The sequence below is a fragment of the Halichoeres trimaculatus genome, unplaced genomic scaffold, assembly GCF_033239565.1.
Source record: "Halichoeres trimaculatus isolate MK-OKI-2021-1 unplaced genomic scaffold, fHalTri1.1 fHalTri1_scaffold_3, whole genome shotgun sequence".
Classification (NCBI taxonomy): Eukaryota; Metazoa; Chordata; class Actinopteri; order Labriformes; family Labridae; genus Halichoeres; species Halichoeres trimaculatus.
This window is the reverse complement of record NW_027437181.1, coordinates 38,094,715-38,119,064: the sequence shown is the minus strand read 5'-3', so window position 1 is coordinate 38,119,064 and position 24,350 is coordinate 38,094,715. Positions and strand designations below refer to the sequence as shown.

The following is a 24,350-nucleotide window of genomic DNA, read 5'->3' as shown; positions in this document are numbered from 1 at the left end:
CTGATACACAGAAAGAAACACACACACACACACACACACACACACACACACACACACACACACACACACACACACACACACACACACACACACACACACACACTCATGCACACACATGCACATTTTCTTTTAATTTTCAGATCATGGTATTTTCAGATTCCATGGAGTCAGAGTGTTTGTGTCTTAAACTAACCCTTATGTTTGTCATCCACATGGTTCCTGACCTTAAAGAGGGGGTATTGTGCTTTTCTTAGCCCTTATCCCAGCTCTCTGGTGCCCCCTTCACATGATTCACAGCTCAATAAATAACCTCTTTTTTCTGAGTCTTATTTCAGCCTCTAACTGAAACACTTTGTTCTAGCTGCTGTGCCTTTAAGACTCCATGCTCCACAAACCCCCTTAACTCTGATTGGCCAGCCCTCTAGATGTCAGTCAGGGCCGGGGCTACAGGCAGACCTTGGTGTTTGAGGCCCGACCCTCCACATGTTCATTCTCCTGACTGAACTGAAGTTGTTTTTTTTCCTCCTGCTGCTGCATAAAAACAACGTCAATCACATCACTGCACTTTGTTAAAGAGAAAAGGTTGGACTGTTTTTTTTTTTATTTGACATTTGTCTGTATTAAAGACCCAATTAACTAAGCTCAGGAGAAAAAATCAGATTAATTGCTGCTGAAACATCAGGTAAAAGCTCTCATTGTTTCTCCCTGAGGCCAGCTCAGGTCTTCAGGTTGACAACAGCTCAGAGAGAAAGCAGATATTTGTTTCCGCTCTGATGGCAGGGCTCCAGCTGTGTGTTGGTTAACGTAGACAAACACAGAGTCTCACCTCCAGCACAGGGAGCAGAGCAGTCTGAGCGGACCACGCCCCAGCTGTAGTCAGGTTTTCTCTCAGTGCGAGGCAGCGTGTACTCCCACATCACGCCCGGGTTCTTCCCCTGCAGGAGGATCTGTCAGGGAGAACACAGGAGCATGTGAGTACGGTTTTTAACCCTGATGTACCCAGAAGAAAGCTACCCACTGACATGGACCCCAACATTTACACTAAGAAAACATAAATATCAGTCAGTGTGAGTCAATGCCCCGACACAGACTTCTCCCTCTGTTTCTTCTAAATGACCTCTTCTAGTTTAAGATGCTCTCTAATATTCAGGTGAAGCAGAGAACCAGATGAGTGACGCTTAAAGTATCAGACTATCATCAAACCGCCTTACTCAGAGATGAAAACTGTGCACTGGATTGTGCCGAGTCTGTTTCATAGACTCTCAGTTCAGGTTGGGTGGGAACTAATCCTCTGTCAATTTGACAAATTGCATTAAGTCAAAGTGCCAGCAGCTATTCCAACCCCTGACAAACTAATCACATCTTTTGGTATCTGCATTAAGATGCTTTGACAAGTCTATTTTCTTTGGTAATATCCCAGAGTCTGAGGAGTTTACCTCAACCACCAGAGAGCCAGGAACCCTCTGGGTTTGATCCACATTCAACATTCCTGCAGTGCTCCCATTGACTGGACTGAACAGCCTCTGCTGCATCATCACTGCTCAACATGGACAGTCTGCGGATAGTCATCAGTTTAGTTCCTCTCAGTATGGCACACATTTTGTGAATTTTCCTTTGACTAAAACCAGGACAGGTCCCTAAATTACCAACGTGTACTGTCCCACTTTTTGGTTCCCTTTTGTTGGGGGAGCCAGACAGCGAGATTTTTTTCCCTAGGATGAAATTGGGAAATCCACGCCCCCAAACCATTTGATTGGTTGCTGCAGCATCTCTTCTTCTTCTGTGTAATCCTGCTGATTTGACATTGAGTGCATTACATGCGCCACCATCGATCTCCAAGGGAAATGAGGCACCTCGCAGGGAGTTTACATTTACCTATCAGAATGGTATACAAAATCAGAACAAGAAGAAACGCGCTGATTTTGAATATTTTCTTGTTGCAATGGCTATCTTTTGTCAGCATTGCAAGCGGCCAGGAGGCAAAGACTGGAAAAGTCCACTTTTGGAGGTTAGAAATTATGTTAAAGTAAAATATTCTGCACTTAAATTACATTCGGTAACAGCATCATCAGTATGCTGTTTTGCATCTAGTGGAAATGCGCGCCTACCTTCCAAAGCTAATGCGTTTTTTCTTCAAAACGTTTCGGCTACATATGGTTCTGACTGATGGAGTGATGGTGGTCCAACTTCAAGGAAGCCATGTAGTATCCTATTAACTGAAGATCTATGCATTATCATCTAGTTATGCAATTTGGGTAAGTAGTTATGGTGGTAATAATCATGATGATGAAGTGTACATATTTATAATAAAACCAGGCCTGTTTGTAGAACACTTTAAATGAGATGAAATGCAGCTCAAAGTGCTTCAGAGTTTAACAGAAAAAAAGAAATGATTAACTAAGCTGATTTTTTTTTAATGTAAAGTAAAAACATCAAACTAAAAAAGCATCAAAGATTAATAACATTTAAAATTTCACACTACTATAGAATTACCTCATGTTAAATTTCAATTCAAGAACTAAACACTTCCAACACAGCGTGGTGGGAAAGGCGATGTAATTGCAGTGAAAATGTAAAGACCATTCGGGCATTCCATAGAGGCTGTGGAAGTGAGAGACTTTGCAGGAACCGATCACATGGGTTGGGGGCGTGGATTTCCCGATTTCATCCTAGGGAAAAAAACCTTGCGGCCAGACATACTGATCTGACCCCAGAAGGTGGGGCTAGAAACACTGCAGTCCACTGACTGGTGGAAAAATCAATCACTTCCTGTGTGATAGTCGCTTACTGTGTCACATTTTTCTTTTTCATTCGATTTATCCAACCCACTTCGTTTATACAACACATTTGATATAGAATCAAGTTTACCAAAAAATCAAATAAGAACACAATAAAATAAATAAAATGAAAAAAAAAAACACAGAAAAACACTGTTTTGGACTAACTGTAAGCATGCAAGGGAAGTCTGATTAACACCAATGATGGGCACATCACAATAATCCAACCATGTAGAAATGAAAGCATGAATCACTCACTCAAAGTACTCAAAAGATAAAACCAATGTAACCTTGGATAAAAGCCTGAGGTGATAAAAACTGGATTTAACAACTGAATTCATTTGTTGTTCCAGTTTAAAATCACTGTCAACTTTACACCAAGATTTAAAACCGTGGGTTTAAAATCAGATAAAAGAGGGTCCAGGTCCCTGGGAGCGAGGTGCCTCCTGAGCTACATTCGAGCCAAAAATGATCAATGATTCATTAGAGGTACTCTTCGTCACGCTGTTACACAGCTGATGCTGTTAGCAGCATCCTGTTGGCTGTGGAAACCGGGCTTTTGTTTACCCCTTTCTGATCCTATACCTTATCTAATCTGGAGAACGTAAAGCCTGAAAAACATGAAACTTCTACCCTGACCCTTGAGCCAACAGCTTGATGACGGCCAACACTTTGTTTCCCACAGTTCCTCCCATCTATCAGCTATCCCCCAAACCCAAAGCCATGACAACACTGCTGCAACGATCCACACCATGTCTTTCTGTTTGTCAAAGCAAACTAACTCTTACCAAAGATCCTCCTCTTCACCAGAAACCAGGAGTTGTGCAAACCAGTAGTTGTAAACCTGATCTTCTCTGGCATCAGACGGTGGAAAACCAACAAACACTCAGGGCCTTGACGTTTCCTAAATAACTGACCTTTCTTTCAAAAGCTATCCACATGACAAACACAGCCAACCCACCACAGCGTGAACTGTCTGCCTGCAGAAACTCTTAAGTTTAAATAATGACAGAAGACACAAACTCGTCTCCTCTCCAGGTCTCTAATCTGAAAACTGCAGCCAAACTTTGTTCATGTGCAGCCAAATAATCACCCAAACTGATAAGAACAAAAAGAAACAGATCACCTGCCCACGATGGAGCAAGAAAATCACACAAACCAAACTCTTTGGTTGTCAAAGCAAAGCAGCAGCAGAACACTTCTCTAGTATTTGTCACAACACATATAAATCTAACAAACCTCCACAGCAGCAAGTCGTCACTGACAACACCACTCAGAAAATCAGCACAAGACGGGAGGAGGAGCTGTCACCGAGGCTTAGGCTGACCTGATGTCCTAAAGCTGGCTGGTGAAATACATTTGTTACCCCTTTATCAGGTTCACCTGTTCACCTGCTCGTTACCACAATTATCCAAACAGCCAATCACAGGGCAGAAGCTCTGCAGCATTCAGCCATGTAGACAGGGAGGAAATGAGCTGCTGAAGTTCAAACTGAGCAGAATAGAGAAGGAAGGTGATTTAAGAGACTCTGATCATGGCATGGTGGTTGACCTGAGTGTTTATTAAGAAAGTAAGTAACCTTTATTTGTATAGCACTTTTCACAGACAAGCGTCACAAAGTGCTTCACATTGCATTGTTACATTCACATTGTTTGACAAACTGATGATCTTCTGGGATTTTAACCCACAACTAGGCCTGTCACGATAAAAAAATTTGCTAGACGATAATTTTCCCAAATATCATTGCCGATAAACTATATTATTGTCACTATTATGTTGATTTTTTTTTTTTTTTCGTTTTTCCATTGATCTAATTATGATAAATGAGATAATAGAGTGAGTACACCATATCAAAAGCAAGAAACTTTAATTTCTTAAGAGTATTTAACTGTAATTAAAAAGGTCAGGATCTTTTAAATAAAATAAAATAAACAAAAAATATAATAAATTTAACAAACAAGAAAGAGAAAAAAATACAATGAAAATGAAATGGACTCTCTTTTAGAAAAAAATACATGTCAATGAAAATAATTAATACTAATCAAAAACAATAAAACATAGACCCTGTCTCTAAAGAAAAAACGAAACTCCAAGAAAAACAACAATAAAAACTTTAGCCTAAATAAAAGGGAGTTTTTACAGTTCCTGAATTGTTTGTAACATGTACTTTTTCCCAGTCAATCCGTACTGTCTGTCAAACATTTTGAACATTTCTGGCTTTCAACCGTATTGAAGGGCTGCATTTCTTTGGTAATGTAGCTGTCTTTGAGCACCCACCATTTGGCGCTTTTATTTCTATTTACTTTGCCGACCAAAAGCCTCAGTAAGAGCGGATTGTCAAAGAACAAGGCTCTGCTGCACCTCCCCTTCTTCTTCTTCGTCGCCACTATTTTCAAACAAATGCGACATATCAGCTCGTTGGTGTTCATGAGCTCACACTTTGTTCATTCTGATAAAAAACAAAATATTCCCACACTGGGACTGTGGCAGGCGGCTTAAGGACCAAATCTTTGGTGCCATCACTCATATTAGCGTGTGTTTCCTCCTTACCCCTCAGGATGCTCGCTTCAGCTCTCTCCGTGTGTAAGTGCGAGCAGCCCCGTCTTCACCCCAAAGATTACATTTTTGACAGATGCTCACTCCGCTATAAACCGCTAAAGAACCTATGCACCCCGATGTTAGGAAAGAAAGATGTAGTGAGTCATCTTCTCATTCAGCCTCTTTGGTCGAAAGAGAGGAGGAAAACAAACAAACATGCACTAGTCAGTTTATCGAGGCTGGCAAACTAACTCCGTTAATTGATTTATTGATTATCGTGACAGGCCTACCCACAACCATCTGTATGGTTTACAGAGAATGGTCCCATACAGAGCAAATATCCAGTGAGCAGCAGTTCTGTGGGCCAAAATGCCTTGTTGATGCCAGAGGTCAGAGGAGAATGGACAGACTGGTTGGAGCTGATAGAAAGGCAACAGTAACTCAAATAACCACTGGTTACAACCGAGGTCTGCAGAAGAGCATCTCTGAACACACAACACGTCCAACCTTGAGGCAGATGGGCTACAGCAGCAGAAGACCACACCGGGTGACCCTCCTGTCAGCTAAGAACAGGAAACTGAGGCTACACTTCACACAGCAACACCAAAACTAGATCATAGAGGACTTAAAACTGTTGGTCTGATGATTGACTCAGGGTTTGGAGGAAACAACATGAAAGCATGGATCCATCCTCACTTGGATCAACCCTTCAGCTGTTGCTGTGGGGCAGATTTTCTTGGCTCACTTTGGACCCCTTAGACCACCTGAGCCTGGTTAAGGTCCACAGCCTTCTTAAGTCTTGTTGCTGATCATGTCCATCCCTTAATGTGCTTGCTGAATCTATGACACCGGGATGAAGACAGTTTGAAAGCCAAAAGAAACAAATCAGTGTGAGAGTCTGAAGTCTGTCTTTCTACACTGAACCATCAGACCACGAGTGTGAAGAAGGATCTCTGTTTCCTAACTAAACCAGCCCACATCTCATCACGTCAGATGAGATGATGATGAATTAGGCTGTGGCGGACACAGATATCAATCTCACTTCTTAACCCACAATGCTTTGCTTTGGACTGGCATGACCTCGTCTCACCAGACCACAAGAATGTCTCTTCAGAGAGAACAACCCTCTTGAGTCTCCATGAGACCTCAGCCATATGTTCTGTTTCCTATTCCTACACACCAGCTGAGCAGCTGCAGATGTGAACACCTTGTCACAGCTCACATTCACACTTCTCAACATTTGTTTTTCTTCCAGTGATCAAGCTGAGCTGGGGTCTGGGGGCGATCCCTGTCTCCTCACTCCGTCTCTGTGTGACAGCAGCAGTGAAGTAGAAAGTGTGAAACAGACGAGGATCAGGAGGAAATAAAGAGCCTGACTCATTTAGCATTTTTCATTTGCACTTTAAGTCCCAACACCCTGATCTCAACTTCTCACATCCGTCAGTTCAATTGCAGATATTTTAATCTCTTAATCTCACTCTCCCCTCTCTACATCCTGGGTTTTTGTAATTACAGGACATACTTACAGAGATTATGCTCGTGTCATCTGCAGATCAGCAGCATGCCACACTGAGAGCTCGGCTGGACAGCTGCATGACTTAAACACACACGCCAGCAGGAAGAGCACCATGTGAGCCAGTGATGTCCTGTCTGTATGCACTAAGGACAACTCAGGGCGCTGGTTTGGCCCCGTGGGTGAAGTACATGCCCCTGAGTCCTCCTCAGAGCCATGATCCTTTTCTCCATGTCATCCCCTTCTTAAACTCCTACACTTCCTGTCACTCTTCATGGGCACACATGGCCTCTGACAGATATCTAATCCTCTTTCTTTGAGCCCAAACCAAAAGACTGCACAGCTCCTCAAAGTGTTCAGAGATAAAGCTGAACCAGAAAAAGTTGGTCCTTTGACTCAGACTACAGAAACAGTCTGCAGTGCCTGCTCTGGATCCTCTTGGTTCATGTTTGTGTCCATCCAGCGGGTCATGGTTTCTCCATTAGCTGGTGTAGCATAATCCCATCACATACATACAGCCCAGTTATATTCTTCAGCTAGCAAACAGCTCATGTTTGTCCACTGAGCTAATGTTATCATTTAATTAACAAGCATTCTCACTGACCATCCAGCTGGTCAAGATGCATGATTCTGATTGGTCAAACACCCTGATGACAGTCTTTACCTTACAATCACAAGAACAACGTCAGAGGCAGAGCTACAGATGCCTCAAAGACACCTCTGAGCGGTAGTGATAAAATCAAATCAGTGTTTGAAGTGGTGACAGTATGCAAGTGTGTTAAAGGTGTGTACAGCTGCAGGGGTCACAGAAGAAGAGCTGGATGACGACAGTTTGATGTTAACTGGACCACAAGAAGCAGAGGAGAATCTACTGATGATGGAACGATAACTCCCCAAACCAACTTGTTTGTATCTGAAGTTAGCAGCCAGGTATTGAGTAGGTGGTTTATAGTCCAATGTTTTTTCCACATACATTCAAACACAGACCACAGAGTTAGGTTTGGGATCATCCTTAGGTTGCAGAACACTGAGCAAAGGCCAGCAGGGGAGACAGGAAAACTATGCCTCAGCCTATGCAGCGTGGGCCCTTGAGCTCTGTTTTAACTCCTGTGTTGACCTTATAACACGTTGTCTACTTACTCATGAGCACTTCATACTTCTGCATCAATGTGTCCAAGACGCTCTGTGGTACTCCGAATGACACAGTGTCTGTTTGATCTGCGTAATGTTCACGCTTTGTTTTAGCAGCTTTGAACGTACTGTTATTCTTCGAAGCTGATACGTGTTATTTAACATCCAGCACTTTCACTAGGAAGGATAGAGAGGACACGTCACAAGAGATGAACTCTAAAGGAGGTACAGTGATTCTGGACATGTCCATTTTTAAGGAGGTACATGTTGGGCTACATGCATTGGCTCAGAGCCGACCCAGGCTTCCATGGGGTCCTAAGGAAAATTTTATTTGGGGGCCTCAATTTCTGCTTGCAAACAAGGTGACAGATTTACTAATGATTGCTATCAAATGTTTACAAAAACTTTGTTTTGAAGCCAAGAAATATAAAGCCAACCCCAAGTATCAACTCAAAGTTAGTATTACACAAACACAAAAAGGTTAGCATGAATATTTCAGATGCTATGAGGAGGATCTGTTTTATTTGGACTGTCTCATCACCTTCTGGCCCGGAGTCTCCGCACACTGTGAAAAGATGTGACTTTTAACAACACGTGTGTTTGTTTTGGAACAAATTTTCTTTGTTCAAGTCAGTTTTTTACTGGATACAACGCAACGAGGTAAGGTATTTATCAGTACAGTTACACAGTGCTGTTGTTTGGAACATGACAACAAGCAAACATTGTAAGTTTGTACTGTACGTCAGTAGCCGGATGTATGCAGCGCTACTAGCAGCCGGCTCTGCACTGGCTACAGAAAAGGTGTTGAATTAAAGCAGGTGTATAAACCCAGCTTGAGACATGCAGACCAAAGGAAATTAAACCATGATTCTATGATGAATGGATAACCTGTCCCCCCTGACCCATCACAAACCTGTGACCTGAGCTGTAAGGATTCAACAACTGTATAAAATAACAATTAACAAAAAAAATCTGAGACGTTCATGTCTCATGTTCATGTCTCTGAAGATGTGGACTCATCATCTTCCTCCAAGACTGACCTTTTTAAAGTCATTGCCAAATACTGCCTGGGCTGTTGAAGGTCCATTTTTGTGGAGTAAAGAGATATCTGCATCAGAAATAAGTGAAATCTGTACCCCTTCCCCTGGTCTTGGAGAAACAGCAACAAGACTTTTTTTTGCGTGTGTTCACCTCTGCAGGCATTCATCCTTCAGAGGCAAGGATAGCTAAACAGCTAAAGACACACTCAGACATTTTAGGACAGCCAATAAGTGACCAGCCAAGCACTTTGGAAACATCCCCAAAGTCTTTCTGCAGGACCTTCAGGCCAATCATTCCTGCTTCAACCACAGAGTTTCAGTAGCCCCAGGGAGTGGAAGAGGGGCAGCTCCTACATGACTATCACTTCAGCTGTTACAGAGGGAGGGGAAGACATGTCTGCTCTTTACCTGGCTCCCACTTCTGTTTCCTCAGCTCTGGGTCAAAGGTCGAGGGAAAAGAAATGCTTTCACTGACACAGTTATGAGAGAGGTACATCCCACATGTCCCCGCAGCGCTCACTCAAAGCTCCAGAGTCAGGATAACAGCTGGGCTGCTTGTTGAGTATGAGTTCAGCTCCCAGGAGGAGCCCATCCAGCTTAAGGACAGGTAAAGACTTGCACTCCCTTCAGAGATCTGGTTTCTGACACACTGCTGATGACAAAACGTTGGGCGGGTACGAGCCATCAGCTCATAAATCGCTTCCTTTACTGTGCAGAACGTCTTGTTCCACGCAGCCATCTGATTTTATACTCTCCATCCTGCCTTTAGCGGGCAGTTGACTCAGGGATTTACTCGCTCTATTAGCCCTGAATCACATGGCTGCAGCAAAGCACTTGTGAGATCAGTGGCCATAGGGGCCACATCCCTGCCTTTGTGTATGTGTATGTAGACCAACACGTGACTGTGCTCACACAGGAGCCAGCAGAAGAAGAACATGCACAGCACAATAACGGAGGGGGCTTCTGCCATGTGAGACAGAGCTGAATAGTGAAGAGGGCACAAAAGCTCTTTTTGGACTTCTCCTTTCGGCATCTTCCTCTTTCTGATGCCTTTGATAACCTCCATGTTTTCCTTTTACTGCACAAGGAGATTTTAAATGGATAGTTGGAAATGTATACAAGCTTTGATGAACATTAATACATTTTGAATGAGTAAATCAGATGAATAATCTGTGATATTTTGGTTAAAGATATTTTTGTGAGATTGTCTTGTTTTGGCCAAATCTCCAAAAAGACTTAATTCCCAGATCCATACTTCCCTACTTTGTTCTGATTCTCCAGGCGGTGACTCTCTGAAGCCGTGATGGGAGCATGATCTAGAGGTGACGTTTAATCCTGCAGACTGGAACAAGATTTGCAGTGGGGTTTTTCCTAAGTCTACGTCAATCTCATTTCATGAACAGAACTTTTTTCACCGAACCTACTACACACCTGTTCACCTCCAGAAAATGTTCTCTTACACTTCCAATCTCTGTAATAAATGTAATAAACATAAAGAGGCATTTATCCACTTGTTATAGTCCTGTGACTGCATTCAAACTTTCTGGAAGGGGGTTCACTCTGTAATCCAGGAGGTCACTGGCAAAATGTTTTTGCTGACTCCCTTTTTCTGTTTTTTTTTAACTATGATCCAGACAATTTCTCGGACTCGGAGACTACGACCCTCATTTATCAAACATGGGTGCACTCAAATCCACATACAGATCGGTATTTATCAATCTGGATGTAGGTGTCAGATACGTTCAAATCCTACGCCAGGTCTGAGTTAGTGTACGCAAGATTCATATCAGTCGGCAGTGCGGTGTAGCGAGGAAAAACAATTAGATCAAGCAAAACATTTCAGACGGAAAAACTGATGTTTTTAGATTAATACTTAGATCGTCCAATTAGCTATGGGTGTGTAACCCATGTCTCTCTCCCTAGGTTGCTATGGCATTGTCCATCACCAGCACTAAGACGTCCCCTTTTTCCTTAATGTGTCCCTCCATTTCATAAATTCCATGGGTTCGGCCAGCTGAATGTTGAATATTTAGCTGCTTGTTAAATAAATCAGAATTGATTTCAGACGCCACATTTATCAACAGCTGATCAGGCGTGTGCCGTAATTAGCCCTGGTACATACGTTTCATAAAACAGACGTCTACTCCCGAGGTCCCTACTAGGGATGGGCAAGTACTGATACCAGATATCGGTATCAAGCCAATACCAGACATTTTTCAAGGTACCAGTACTCGTGCAGGCTGCAGATACCAGCATCAGATTCTTTTGGCAAAAAAATCTCACGTCGGGCAAGTCCTCCTTGCCACTAGTTGCTGCTGTTTAACACCACAGCAAATGTGCGCCAGGTCCCATTTGTTGCAGAGGAAGTCAACATGATCTGTCCATTTTAAAAAATTGTCATGGACAATTTTTTAAAATGGACAGATCATGTTGACACAGATCATGTTGACTCCCTCTGCAACAAATTATCTCAAAGACTGCATTTCCTTCGCAGGCTAAGACTGTTTGGTGTCAGTCGTGAAATCGTGTTGATTTTCTATAATGCCATATTCGAAAGTCTTCTGAGATATGGATTGGCAGCTTGGTTCGGCACATTATCCATCCAGAGTAAATCCAAAATCAGTGGACTGATAAAATCAGCTATGAAGGTGACTCTTCTCTCAAGTCTGTCTTTGATAGTGTCGTCCTTAACCAGGCATGGAAAATTCTGAATGATCCTTCCCATATTCTTCCTCCGGAATATAAACTTCTGCCTTCAGGGAGACGATACAGAGCAAGCAAACACAAAACAAATCGATACAAGCTCTCGTTTCTCCCTACATCCATCTCTCTGCTTAACAAAAAAACTAATTAATTTTTTCCTTGAATTGACATATAATGCTTGTATATATATTTTTTGTCAGCCTATTTATTGCCACCAGTCACTGACCTGTTATGATTATTCCACTTTTATCCATGGGTTTTATTTTCTACTTTTTATCTATTTTTTTTAACTTGTTTCTACATATTTTACTTATTCTCTGCTTCTACTTGATCTTAGCTGTTATTATCCAACTTTTACCCATGTTTTGTTCTTATCGTCAAAACTTGGTTTTTAACTTGTTTCTGCTTAGCTTCACTGCGTATTGTGTCGAGCACTGCACTTTAACATCCTTGTGCAATAACCTCTGGCCATGCTTGCTGCCGACCTCTTGCTTTTGTGACTGTTGTATGTGTCTAATATTTTGTCATTTAAAATACTGCGTCCTTGGCCAGTAGTACTGCTGTCTAAGACAAATTTCCTGCTAAGGACAATAAAGTTGATCTAATCTAATCTAATCTAAAGGTCGTGTTCAGACAACATGATTGAACCAGTGAGAGTTAACAACTAAACTCTGGTATTTTGCACTTAAGTTTACTTTAAAAACTACTTTAACTCTAACAGTTGTTAGTTTTATTATGCATTTTTAATTTATATTTTTTAAATATTTATCAAAAAAAATCTTAATTCAGAGAGAGTTGTTTGTGTTTTATTTGGACTCAAAGGCAAAGTGACTGTACTGTCTTTCATCAAAATGATCTGTCACTGTCATTGAAATTTTATGTATCAGAAGTACTAGTAGTATCGGTACTCGGTATTAGTGAGTACTTAAGAGGGAGTACTCGTACTGGTATCGGTCTGCATAAAAAGTGGTATCGAACATCCAAGGTCCCTGCAGTCAACATGTTGATCTCACAGATCTCTGCTCTCAGGACTGATCACGCAGCTGGTGTGAGTTGACCAACGCAGTCACGCAATGAAATGGAGTCAGACTGCAGACGTACCTGGTGTATTTGAGGTGTGAGTGGGATTGCCAATTGTCCTGTATTAGCCAGGACATCCTGTATTTTGGGCTGAATAGACTGACTATTAACTCTTGTAAATTCAGCAGGCTGCTCTCAACAGATTCCAGATCAGTGGCATACTGCATTTCACCTGTGGGACAAACCTGGTCAGGTTCAGAGAAGGCAGACAGAGCTTTAACAGAAGGGCTCTGCAAAGTGACATCAACCTGACCGGGGCCTGAGCCAGGAAGGAAGCTTAACTATGAGACATGGATTTTATTTCAACAAGTGATGATGATAAGTCATGTTTTGTCATTTTGTCTTGCTGTTTTACGTGTCAGCTTACATTTTTAATGCAACATTTAATGGAAAAAAACTTCCCTAATCTTCTAAGCACTGCCACAGTGACTTATCCTTTTTTAAACGTTTTAAATAATCTCTTCCACTTTCAGTTGACACTTCATCTCTTCCCATTAAGCTTTTAACAAGTAAATTAGCTCTAGGTATTGAGTTGATGTAAAAGTTAAGGTGATGTGTAGTGTAGTTTGGCAAAAGAAACGTGGATAACCTGCAAAAGAGACAAGATTGTGTAATGTACACACTTTCCGCACTTCCAGTTGAATCAGAATATGATTATACACTGAATTCACACATCATGCTCACACCACCATAGCACTGTGCACCTGTCTGTATTCAGTAGTGAGAAAGTTGGCAACCCTAGGTATGAGGCTCAACCCTTTTGGTATCTCTGCTTGTTCATACTCTGAATAAATGAATATGTCAGCTGTGAGCTTACAGTGGAGGGTGTGTGTATCTGGTTGGGGCGATGCTGCAGTGAGTGGTGAGTCCCAGTGGGACGCCTGGTGTGGCTCTTAAACCACACTCTCTTTGCAGGAACTGGCACTTCCTGAAACATCAACACAAAGGTTGCGGCTGCCAGGCATTCTCAAATGACTGTGACCACGCTGCTCCTCCTGACAGACTATAAATGAGGTGCGGAAAGGAAATTGAAAGTAAAGTTGCTAAAATTAGTGCTGTTTGTGAGGAAAGCTTTGCAGGAGAAACAGTGAGAGAATAGAAAACCCAGTCATACATAAAAATGTAGCAACTGCCTCAAGAAACAAGTTTGTGTTTGATGAATAATTCCCAGAAATCACTGGTATGGGGAGGGAAGGAAAGGGGCTTCATGAGATCTATTGGGCTCGTTGTGTTAGCCACAGCTAGCTCAGTCAAGGTTACATGTACCTGTAGGTAGATGTGTTGGCACAATTTCTGACTGTTTATAACTGAATATAACTCTCCTCAGAAAACAGTGAGTTCTCAACAATGAAGAACAGTTTATCTGGGTCAACCAATCAGAGCAGGCCAGCCAGACAGACCAGCCTCCCACAACATATGCTAACACACCCAGTCAGTGCAGTCACTTGGCTGTTAGCAGCTGATTGTTGAACACAGCCTGAACAAACAGGCAGGCAGTATCTTCACACTGAATCAGGTCTTCACCTTCTGTCTGTCACTTTGATTCAACCCAATCCATCCTATATTTCTCTGTCTCAGCTCTCACAGAGCTGTGTGTAGGATCGGCCCCCAAAGCTCTGTTTCTTCCTGATTAAAGCCTTCCACACAACTAACCCATCCCCAGATCATCCCTGACACAACCAATCACCAAACACAATTAATCCCCCACAGAAGCCCCGCAGACAGCTACGACCAGCCCTGCTCTCCCTACCACCCAAACTCCTTCTTTCATCTCAGCCTATTCATATCCAGACATTCAAAACAGGAGGGCCGGCAGCTCTGCCAGGGACCCTGTCACTCTCCATCACCTCAAACGGTCATCACCAAGCAGCGGCGGCTTACTTCAAACACTAGCGTCTCATTAGTAGGTCCAGCGGCGTACAGGCTCTCTGGCTTGTTGAAGGAGCGCTGGTAGTCGAACACAGTCCCACCAAAGTGGAACTTCCCTGGCCAGTCAACGGTCCAGTCCCCAGTCAGGTAGTACTTCCTCTTCAGGGAGCGGACCGCCAGGTAGCTGGATGCCACCTCCATTTCCCGGATGTGGATGCTTCGTGCTCCCGCTGGGATTGTCACCATGGAGTAGTACTCTGAGGTACAAAAATGTCATAAAATGAGTTGTTTTTTTCCAAATCTTTTTTATTAATTTTTTTTCAGACAGTACAACAACATGTCAAATATGAATAATTCAAAGTCTCTGCTTAGAATTAACAGAATAATCCCAATAAAATAGAAAAAAGTAGATAAAAAGTCATACGACAGCAGAATACTTAACACCGGTTTAACTTTCCTGCCCTCAACTACCCTGCTTCCCAAGGTACCTAATATATATATATATATATATATATATATATATATATATATATATATATATATATATATATATATATATATCTGTGTGTGTGTGTGTGTGTGTGTGTGTGTGTGTGTGTGTGTGTGTGTGTGTGTGTGTGTGTGTGTGTGTGTAAATTAATATGGTAAAATAAACAAACAATACAAAAAAAAGAATCAAAACAATAGAGGACAGAAAAAAATGAATAAAATGGGGGGAGGGGGTCTCTCTCTTCAGTATTTAGCTCTATTCAAGTTGTATCTCCAGCATCATTAGGAATGATAGAGAACTTGTCTCTTATGAGGCTGATAAGTGAGTCCCAAGTCTTACTGGAGGATGCAAGACAACCCTTCTGTGATGAGAACTTTGGCTTCTCCAGTTGTAAACACTGTAAAACATCCTGTGCCCATTTTGTAAGCCATTCTGGTTTACAAAGCATTAACAACAATGGCTCCTTCCTACCTGGGGTATCTCATCAGGTCTACACTCCTTCTGGTCCACTATGCTTTGCTTGTGAAAATCACCTGGTGCTCCCAGCCCAGCGTGGCTCCAAATCTCTAGCCAGACTCTTCCCCCCTGTTATCCCCAAATGGTGGCATGAATTACCTAACTCTATACGATCCACAGAGCCCCTGTCTACTTTAAGAGATGTCTGAAGACTCATCTGTTCAGGGAACACTCAGGCCATTAATCTGAGCCTTGTATTCTTTGTCCTCAGGGGTAGAAGGAGCCAGAAGGTCTCAGACCCAGCTCTTTGTGGATATTTAGCACTGAACATTGAATGTTGAAGGTTGAAGTTCATTGTTGCAGCAACTAATTGTGGTTAGTTGAACACATGACATTAGCAGAGGGTTCAGTTCTATAGCCATATTTAGTCAAGAGCTTGTCAGAGAGAATCCACATTAGACCAGAAGTTTGTGAGTCTTGGGCACATCCAGATCATATGTAAGTGGTCAGCTGGAAGTTGTTTACAGCAGGTACAAGCGTCACTAATTTGAGTATAATGTGTTAATATTTTTACTGTTTATATTTTCTTACTGCAGCAGCATGCAGCAGCAGCTAATCCTGCAGTAAAACCGCCTGTAACTCATCAGTGCTTTACCTGTGTCACTGCACACATGAAGTGAAGCTGCTTTGTCTTGCAGAGGCTTCGAGTTCAAACACAGACACACTCACCGTTAGCCCTGTGCTGGAGGCCATACTGGCCCTTAAAGAACTTGCAAGTGGAGTTGTCCCCTTTACAGACCCCACAGGCATCCAGAGAGGCCTTGGAGCCCAGCATCTGGTCACAACCTACTGCCTGCATACACACACACACAAGAAACACACACGGAAAAAAACACAAGTGCAATCAATGTTAAAAGAGACAGGATTAAGAGGCCGTGGGTCTCTGTCTGGCTGTTTGAAGCTCTCAGCTCAATGGAAAGGACTGCTTAGATATAATCAGATGTAGCTCTGTTGCTGCTGGGACACAGAGGTGACACACCTAGCTGCAGGCACAGGCAGAGGACAGTTTGGACCTTCAGTTGAGTCAGGATATAAACTTTTTAAAGAGATAAAAAAAAAAAAACTAAAAACAGCAAAGTCACATATATTCAAACTCTGTACCTCTCATCACATTTAATGAAGCCAGTTGTCCTTACTGCCAACATTTTCATATTCCAGAGGAGATTTTTTTATTTCTTAAACTGTTAAAAGTTTTATAAGCCATAAAGACTGCACCCCTCACACACGCCTTCACAGCAATTAGATGACAGACTGGCCAAAAATCTCAGTCTGTTCGTTGTTTCTGGTGCTGAAAATGATTTAAATTAATATGAATACATCTTTATGAGCGACAAGAGCAAACAGGTCTGTTTGAATAAAGACTGGGGATTTCCAGGCAGTCACTTGAACCATTAAAAACGCTGTTTGGGGAGTTAGGATGAGATTAAGCTACAAACAGCATCATTTTCACCTCCACAGTAGAGACTATGAGGCCCCGTTTACACCAAGATGCTAAAACGCTGTGAAAAAAATCTGCGTTTACACGGAAACACCAAGGGACTAGAAACGCTGTAGTAAGCATGCCAGGCCTATAGTCGGTGCTATAACTGTCTTGTCCAGAAGCTGCTTTGGGAGATCTTCACCGAAGTGGAGTTGAGCCGATCATCTGGTGTATTGGAAAATACTAAGTTAAAAAGTGGAGCAACAGACGCACATTTTGCTGAAAGACAGTCAGCAGATTCAGTAGATTAAGCAGCACAAGCTCAATATAGTAGTTACCAACAATTGTTACAAAAGTACTGTTGTCCTATTGTATGCGTGAAGCGCAAAGCAGAGCGTGACGTCATTGTTTCCACAGAAAACGCCGGCTTACTGTTTACATGGCAACAGTGTCAGCAGCATTTCAGAAAAAATCCCACTCTGGAGGCCGTTTTCTAAAATTTGCTTTTAAGGTCGGCTGAAATGCTGTTTCCGCGCAAACGCGAGGCTGAAACGCAACAAAACTTTTGCGTTTCACCCTTAAACCATTGTCCTGTAAACAGCCCCTGAGTGACAGAGTAAGATGGCAGACAAAGTAGAATGAACAGCTCAGAGGAAGGAGGTGCCACTTGCTCCACAGGGGGCGAAAGTCAACAGAAATCTGAAGTTTCTCACAGGAACTCATGGTAGAGTAAGTACAGGTTCCTTATCCACCATAGGAACTTTACCCAGAAACATGTGACTTTTTGAGGAACTAAATATTTTTCAACCTGAGTAACTCTGATCTAAATTTAGCTCCAGGGTAATCTACCTTTTTAAACAGCCCTGATCTGAGGATGGTACTTTTTTAGAAGTCCAGTAGCTGGGAGGGCAGGGGCTTCTTGTTAAAAAGCACCCCATGGCAAATTATGCGACATCTGCAATCAAACCTCACTATTTTTAATACTTACTCAGAGCTTAAACTGAGAGTTGTCTCAAATAAAATGTAAAAATAAACACTTTAGCTAGTTTTTCTGTCAAACAATCATCAATGCCTGAAGCCTTGGAATAGTTATTTACCGTCTAGGGGGCACAATTCATTAGCTACTTTGCCTAAGATGTGTTATAACATCATGTTTTTTATTTTTTATTTTTTAATTAATTAATTAATTAATTTTTGTTGAAGAAATATGAACTAAAGATAATGGGTGGAACTAGGATTTCAGGAAAAACACACAAGTATTTTGTTTGTATTTAATTTACCACAACACAATAAACAGTGTTATGCATACAGTTGTCATGGATGCTGTAATGCCGCGGCCACACCAAACGCGAACACGCGAATTTACTCGCGCGAATGGCCTGTCACGCGCCGCGTGAACGCCCGAGTCTCGCCGCTGGACTTTTTTGACAACCTGAGGCGCGAACACGCGAATGCGCGGTACTGCGCATGCGGAGTAGAGAGCTCATTCATTTAAAGACCGAAAGTCCAAAAGAGCATCTGAAAAACAATGAGCTGTGGTTTCCAAAGCATGACAGGAGAGTGTGTGAAAGCTTTGGAGATCACAATCAATGCCTGCTGCCTCTCCCTGGTAATCCACCAGCCCTGCTTGGCTGTTCCCTGCGATCTCATCCCCGATCCCCCGAACCTCCGACACCCCGTACCCCCGACCACCCGAACCCCCGACCCATGTTCCCGGAGGTCTCCCTGGGGATAATGAAGGGGTGGAGGAAAGAGAGGAGCACAGAGAACTTTCATCTTTTCCCTGGCTCTGCCCCTGCCCCGCACTTTCCTCCTCTCTATCAGGCTCAAAACTCCGCTGAGGAAAACACAGTCGGACTCAGTGATAACCTGTGCAGGCAGATCCAGCTGGGAACGAATGTTTTCAGAACTTACATTCAAAACCTGTCTCCTCAGAGACTTTCAACCAAGCCTGATCATTTTTTCCCGGTCTCTGTAGAGTAGGCCTACACACGTCGTATCGTATAACTCTGGATGATGACACACCGCACAGATTGTTTTCTCCTCCATCCTCTGGCGGAGTTGGAGCCGGAGCAGGCGGCAGTTGCCCCCCAACGTTGTCAAAACAATGACGTCGTGGGGGAATATTTTGAACTCGAGCGAATTCGCGTCTACCGCCCAAACGCGTGAACGCTCCAAACTTGCCGCGCCAAACGCGCGAATCGCGCCGCGAGAGGCGAATCGGCGGCTAAACGCGTCTTTGCATAGACTTTGTATGTAATCGCGCCGCAAATTCGCGTTTGGTGTGGCCACACCATAAGAGAGAGGAATAACATCATGGAAGAGACAGAAAGTGAGTACATAACACTGTGAATATGTTTGAAACTACAAATAAACTTTCTGGCCAAATATCAATCCTCCTCCTTTATCTGGGCTTAGGACCAGCAAAAGTAACTCCATAGAAACATGTGTTTTATCTGCATGCAGTCATCTGCTCTGGCTGCAGCTGGGAGGGACTGTTGTGAGTGAGGGGGACTTGTCTGCCTGTGAGTGTTTTGGATAGTGTCAGAGTTCCCTAACTCCAGAGAAGTCACAAGACTTGTCACTTGCTGCTTTTTTTTTTTTTTTTTTTTTTTAAAAGACACTTGAGGAGACTGAAAAGACACTAAATGTAGCCACACAGTCGCTAATTGGTCACACTGAGAGTCTGTTAGTGCAGACTGGAAGTGAGAAAAGAGGTGAGCTTGTTTAACCTTCCAAACACTACCTCAAAACTCTGTTTCCCCACCTCCATAAACAACCAGTTAACGCCCCTCTGAGGGAAAAGAAATTACCCGATGACAAGACATCATTTTGCTTTTTTTTGGGGGGGGGGGGGGGGGGGGGGGGGGTTGAGATTATGTACCTCACACACTCCATCGATGCAGACGTCTCCTTTGTGCTCTGAGCAGGAGGTGCCATCTTTGACCTTGCTGGACATGGCGAAGAAGAAGTCAAAGTCCTCGGCGATGCAGTAGAGCTTACAGATGTCCTCATCTAAACAAAGAACACACATGATGCAGGTACTCTCAACAAGACATGATGTAAAAACTCACAGAATCAAGGGGAACAGGCCGATGAACTCATTCATCACATTTCATCTTCAGTAGGTTTTAAACAGAGACTCCTGACGGCCTGATATTAGCGGGAACTAGCTGTTCAAACATGCTCACAGCAGCTGATGGTTTCCTCTGCTCTGGTTTAAAGGGGGTTTGGCTTGGCACTGGGCAGAGGTCTGGATTAATGATGGACATTTCTGTTTTGTTTTTTTTTTCTACAAAGTGAATAACTATGAACAACAACAGATTTTCTTTTCTTTTTTTTCATTCTAAAACTGAAAAAATTGAAAAAACAATTTCTGAAGTTTTGTTTTTGAATCATGATTGATTAGGTTCAACGCTGCCACCACACTCCAGTGTGTATGGAGGCCGCTGTAGACAGAGGAGAGCAGTACAAAGTAGTGACATGAGAAATTCTGCTCTGTCTGTTCCTAACCACACTGTCACTCACATACCTGCTCACCCTGACTCGCTGCAGGGCTCTGGCAGTAAAAAAATCCTGAATAAAACATGTTTTCCTGACGAGGTGGATGTAAAGTTAAAGAGCTTTTTGGCCCCAGCCTGCTGTTCAGACAGTTTGTACAGCGCCTGCTGAAAGTGGATTAGAAAAGACAGGACCTGACTCTGAGAGCACCCAGGGGTTTTCATGTGGAGCTACGAGTTTATTCTGCAGTTCAGATCAGTTATCACAGACAAGTCTCTGCAGCCGTCTTTGATTAAAATAAATGTTGGTGAAGGTGACTTGGCCCAAGGTCCCAGAGGGCAGCTCAGAATTAGTTCCTCTCCACATCCTTTCCCATTCATCAGCAGCTTAAACAGGTCTGGGAAGACAGCCAAACAGTGCTCTCCTTCACCCCCTCCCCTCCTCCTCTCTGTGTAACAAAGCCCACCCCAAGGCTTCCTTTTTAAAGCTCTCCCCACTGTGTCAGAGGGTGCAGGTGGCTACATGTCTCTCATGCTCATAACCCAGAGTGATAGTTTCCTCCAGCTCTTGGCCCAGATCACTGCAGCAGCACAGAGAGGCTGGATTTACAGAAACACTCCATACAGAGACCTGGACCAGTACGCTGCAGCGGGGTGCAGATTGTAAGAGATCTGGAGAATTAAAACAAGAAATATATTGCCCTAAGCGATCGGCAGCTCTCTATGTTTTTCAACAATGAGATTTCTCTTCCAGTGCAGTGCCAAGCCACAATAAATCATTTAGTGTCTTCATAATCCTTGGAAAGCTGTGTGTGATTAGAAGATACAGTACGCCTTTGTCTAGAGAAGAAGATAAAACTCTTCAAATTATCAGCTACATTCAAAGACGAGTGGGAAAGAAAAAAACATCCAAAACATCCTCAGAGGAAATCATCATCTGAAGATGAAAGCACTCTCAAGCTGTGGCCCTTAATGCTGATCTTACCATCCACTTTAGTGTACGGCTTCCACTTGTAGTACCAGCCTCTGAAGGGCTTGCTGTTGTACTCAGCACACTGCTGGGCCCTGAAGTCCACGCTGTTCAGAGGACACGGGCGAGTGTTGCACAGCTGGTTAAGACGGCTGGAGCCGGAGCAGAATTTCCCATTGTTCTGAGGCCTGAGAGGGACGGGACAGGAAGACACAGAGGGAAGGACAGGTTAACAAAACTAACACAAAACAAACAGGACCATTAGTCCTAACGTTCTGTTATGGAATGGCCCGTTTGGCTGCAGCATTAGTCACATGCAGGACTGAAAATAATCGTTCAGTTAACAAATTACACCGTGAAAGAGACCCAGGTGCAGATTACGTCATAATAAAGGGGAACCTCCAGGAAAACCACATCAAACAAACTAAAACTGTGCATGTCTACCACTCATAAACAGTGAAAACCCTGACGAACGGTCACGGTGTGACTGAGAGAAGATCATGAAAAACATTTTTAAGAGGAAGAAATAGAGATTTCTTTACAAGAATACACAAACAGCTGTTATCAGTGAGTCGATCATGTAAACAAAGAGAAAGAGAAAGTTTGTTGACCTTCAATGGAGTAACTGTGTGTTGTGTTTCTGAGTGCACAGTAGAAAACCTCTATGATAAAATCAAACCTGCTTTGTGGAAAAGGCACCACAGCAGTGCCCCAGTACCTCCATGAATAACTTTTAAAGCAGTTTATCAACTCCGACATTTCACCACACACATCTTGAAGGACCCAGACTTATAAAAGCAAAGACGCTAGCTTAACTTAAAACTGATGGCAGCGAGTCTTGCTGGTTTCAGACTTCGATTGTCTCCCTTATCTCATCTGTTCACTGAAAAAATGTTGTGTCCCCCAAATCTAAGTTTGCTGTCTTTTCCAAAGGATTGTCCACTGTCTTTGTATATTTAGTCTCAAACACATTGCGCAATGTCTTCCTTTGAACAGCTGAACAGCTGAACAGCGCTGCCGTAAGGGCCTGTAATGGTGGGGTATACTTCTATTAAACTTAATGCTTTTTTTGCCTGTTAACCTGGATCATCCATCCCGCCAATCCATTTTTTTTTATTGCTGTAAGAACAAATGGTCCATTTTCCTTGCTAATGACTGGTCATGCATACAGGCCCAGCTTAGCATCAGGCTGCTCAAAGGTGTGCTGTTGGTGTGTTGCTGATGTGTTTTTATTTTGTTTAACCTTTTTTTAACCAGATAAAACCCATTGAGATCTAGATCTCTTCTGCAAGGGTGACTTTCAACTCTATCATCTGTGAAACTAAAAGATTGTTCATCTGTCCTTGAGGACGAGGAAGAGCAATTCTGCAATGGTTACAATTCTGAATGAACAGAGGAAACATTACGTAAAGGGGACAAATCATGCTTGTTTCTCCTTTTCACTATGCCAGACTAGGATGCCTGTAAAGCATTTCTGCCCTCAGTACAAGTCATTTAGATCCTTCATTGCCCCACAATAGCGTTCTCAATATCCTCATTTTAGGCCATTCTGAAGATCTTGTTGAAACGCTCCGTTTCCAGAATGACCTCCTGTAACCTTGCAACGTCACAGCCCTTTGTGCTCTGATTGGTCAGTTCTATCAGAGGGGCGGAGGGGGTAGAGCCAGGGGGCAGTTTTTGCAGCATGGCAGTATTTACAAAATCGACATATTGAATGGAGCAGACCGAGCGAGTTTGCTGTTTGCCAAAACTTCACTGTAAGGCATTGATAGCACTAATAAAATGGCAGAGTGTAGGATACGTCCTTTTGTAGTGGACCCCGAGTCAGACCCAGACGGTTCTGCAGCCCAGGAGGAAGAAAATCCACCTGGACACAGATCATCTCAGGACGCTTCAGTGTGGTGAGTCAAAGCGGTACTGTAACATGTATAGTTTATACGTGGAAATATAGGCAGACTTCACCAATAAACTATTTCTATAACAGGGCTCCATCCTGCTCCTTCACTTTTCTCTGTTTTATCCATCATGCTGAAAGTGTAGTCTAAAGATCACCTCTACCCTCAGTTCATCACTATGTTATTACCGAAGCATTATTGTGGTCCAGGTTCACAGTGCATGTCAGAACAAGCATGCAAATATCACAGTCTCAAAAGTATTACGACGTATGACTAACTGACATCACAGAGGAGGAGCTGCTTTATCAGATTACTCCAATAAAAAGAAAGGATCCTTGTGTCGTCACAATGTTTGAAATCTCGCGGCCAACTAGCAATGACCTATTTTCAGAGGCATCAAATCTCCTTCTAAGATATCAGAAAAAAATACAATGTCTCATTTTTTGAAAATTCAGGGGGTGAAAGGTCTTGTTTTCAAATTTAATATATTATATTATATATAAGTATTAAATCAGACATCAGCATGATATGTCCTCTTTAAACACAGTCCACTGTTACACCTCATCCCTGATCCAGTTCCAAGTTTTTACAGCAGCAGGTTGTGAGGTTAGAAGTGTTAAAATACAGTGTCACATATTTCCATAGTCTAAAAAACAGCATCACTACAACTTCAACATCTGGATAAGAAAAAAAAAATGTGGGCTCTTTTTAACACAATGAACAAACCCCACACATTGGAGCAAAACAGGCAGAGTCTTCATGTTCACTAACGTCAGAGGAGGAAATGTCTGACTTCATAGGCCGTCTAAACCAATAACAGGCTGTCTGACACCACCACCAGCAGAGAAAATTGACTTCAGCTATTTACCAAAGAGGCTCTCAAACACACACACACACACACACACATT

The 24,350-nt window shown here is 42.8% G+C and overlaps 1 protein-coding gene across 2 annotated transcripts in view; it reads right to left on the bottom strand.

Moving 5' to 3' along the window:
• adamts18 (ADAM metallopeptidase with thrombospondin type 1 motif, 18) overlaps nucleotides 1-24,350 on the bottom strand; it is a 93,073-nt gene that overhangs the window by 26,293 nt on the left and 42,430 nt on the right. For both annotated transcript variants that reach the window (XM_074666376.1, XM_074666377.1), the window contains 5 exons: nucleotides 21,563-21,735; nucleotides 19,962-20,092; nucleotides 16,327-16,450; nucleotides 14,664-14,908; nucleotides 827-947 (listed from right to left, as the gene is read on the bottom strand). In XM_074666376.1, the coding sequence (XP_074522477.1) occupies nucleotides 827-947; nucleotides 14,664-14,908; nucleotides 16,327-16,450; nucleotides 19,962-20,092; nucleotides 21,563-21,735 (794 nt within the window). The remainder of the gene's footprint in view (nucleotides 1-826; nucleotides 948-14,663; nucleotides 14,909-16,326; nucleotides 16,451-19,961; nucleotides 20,093-21,562; nucleotides 21,736-24,350) is intronic.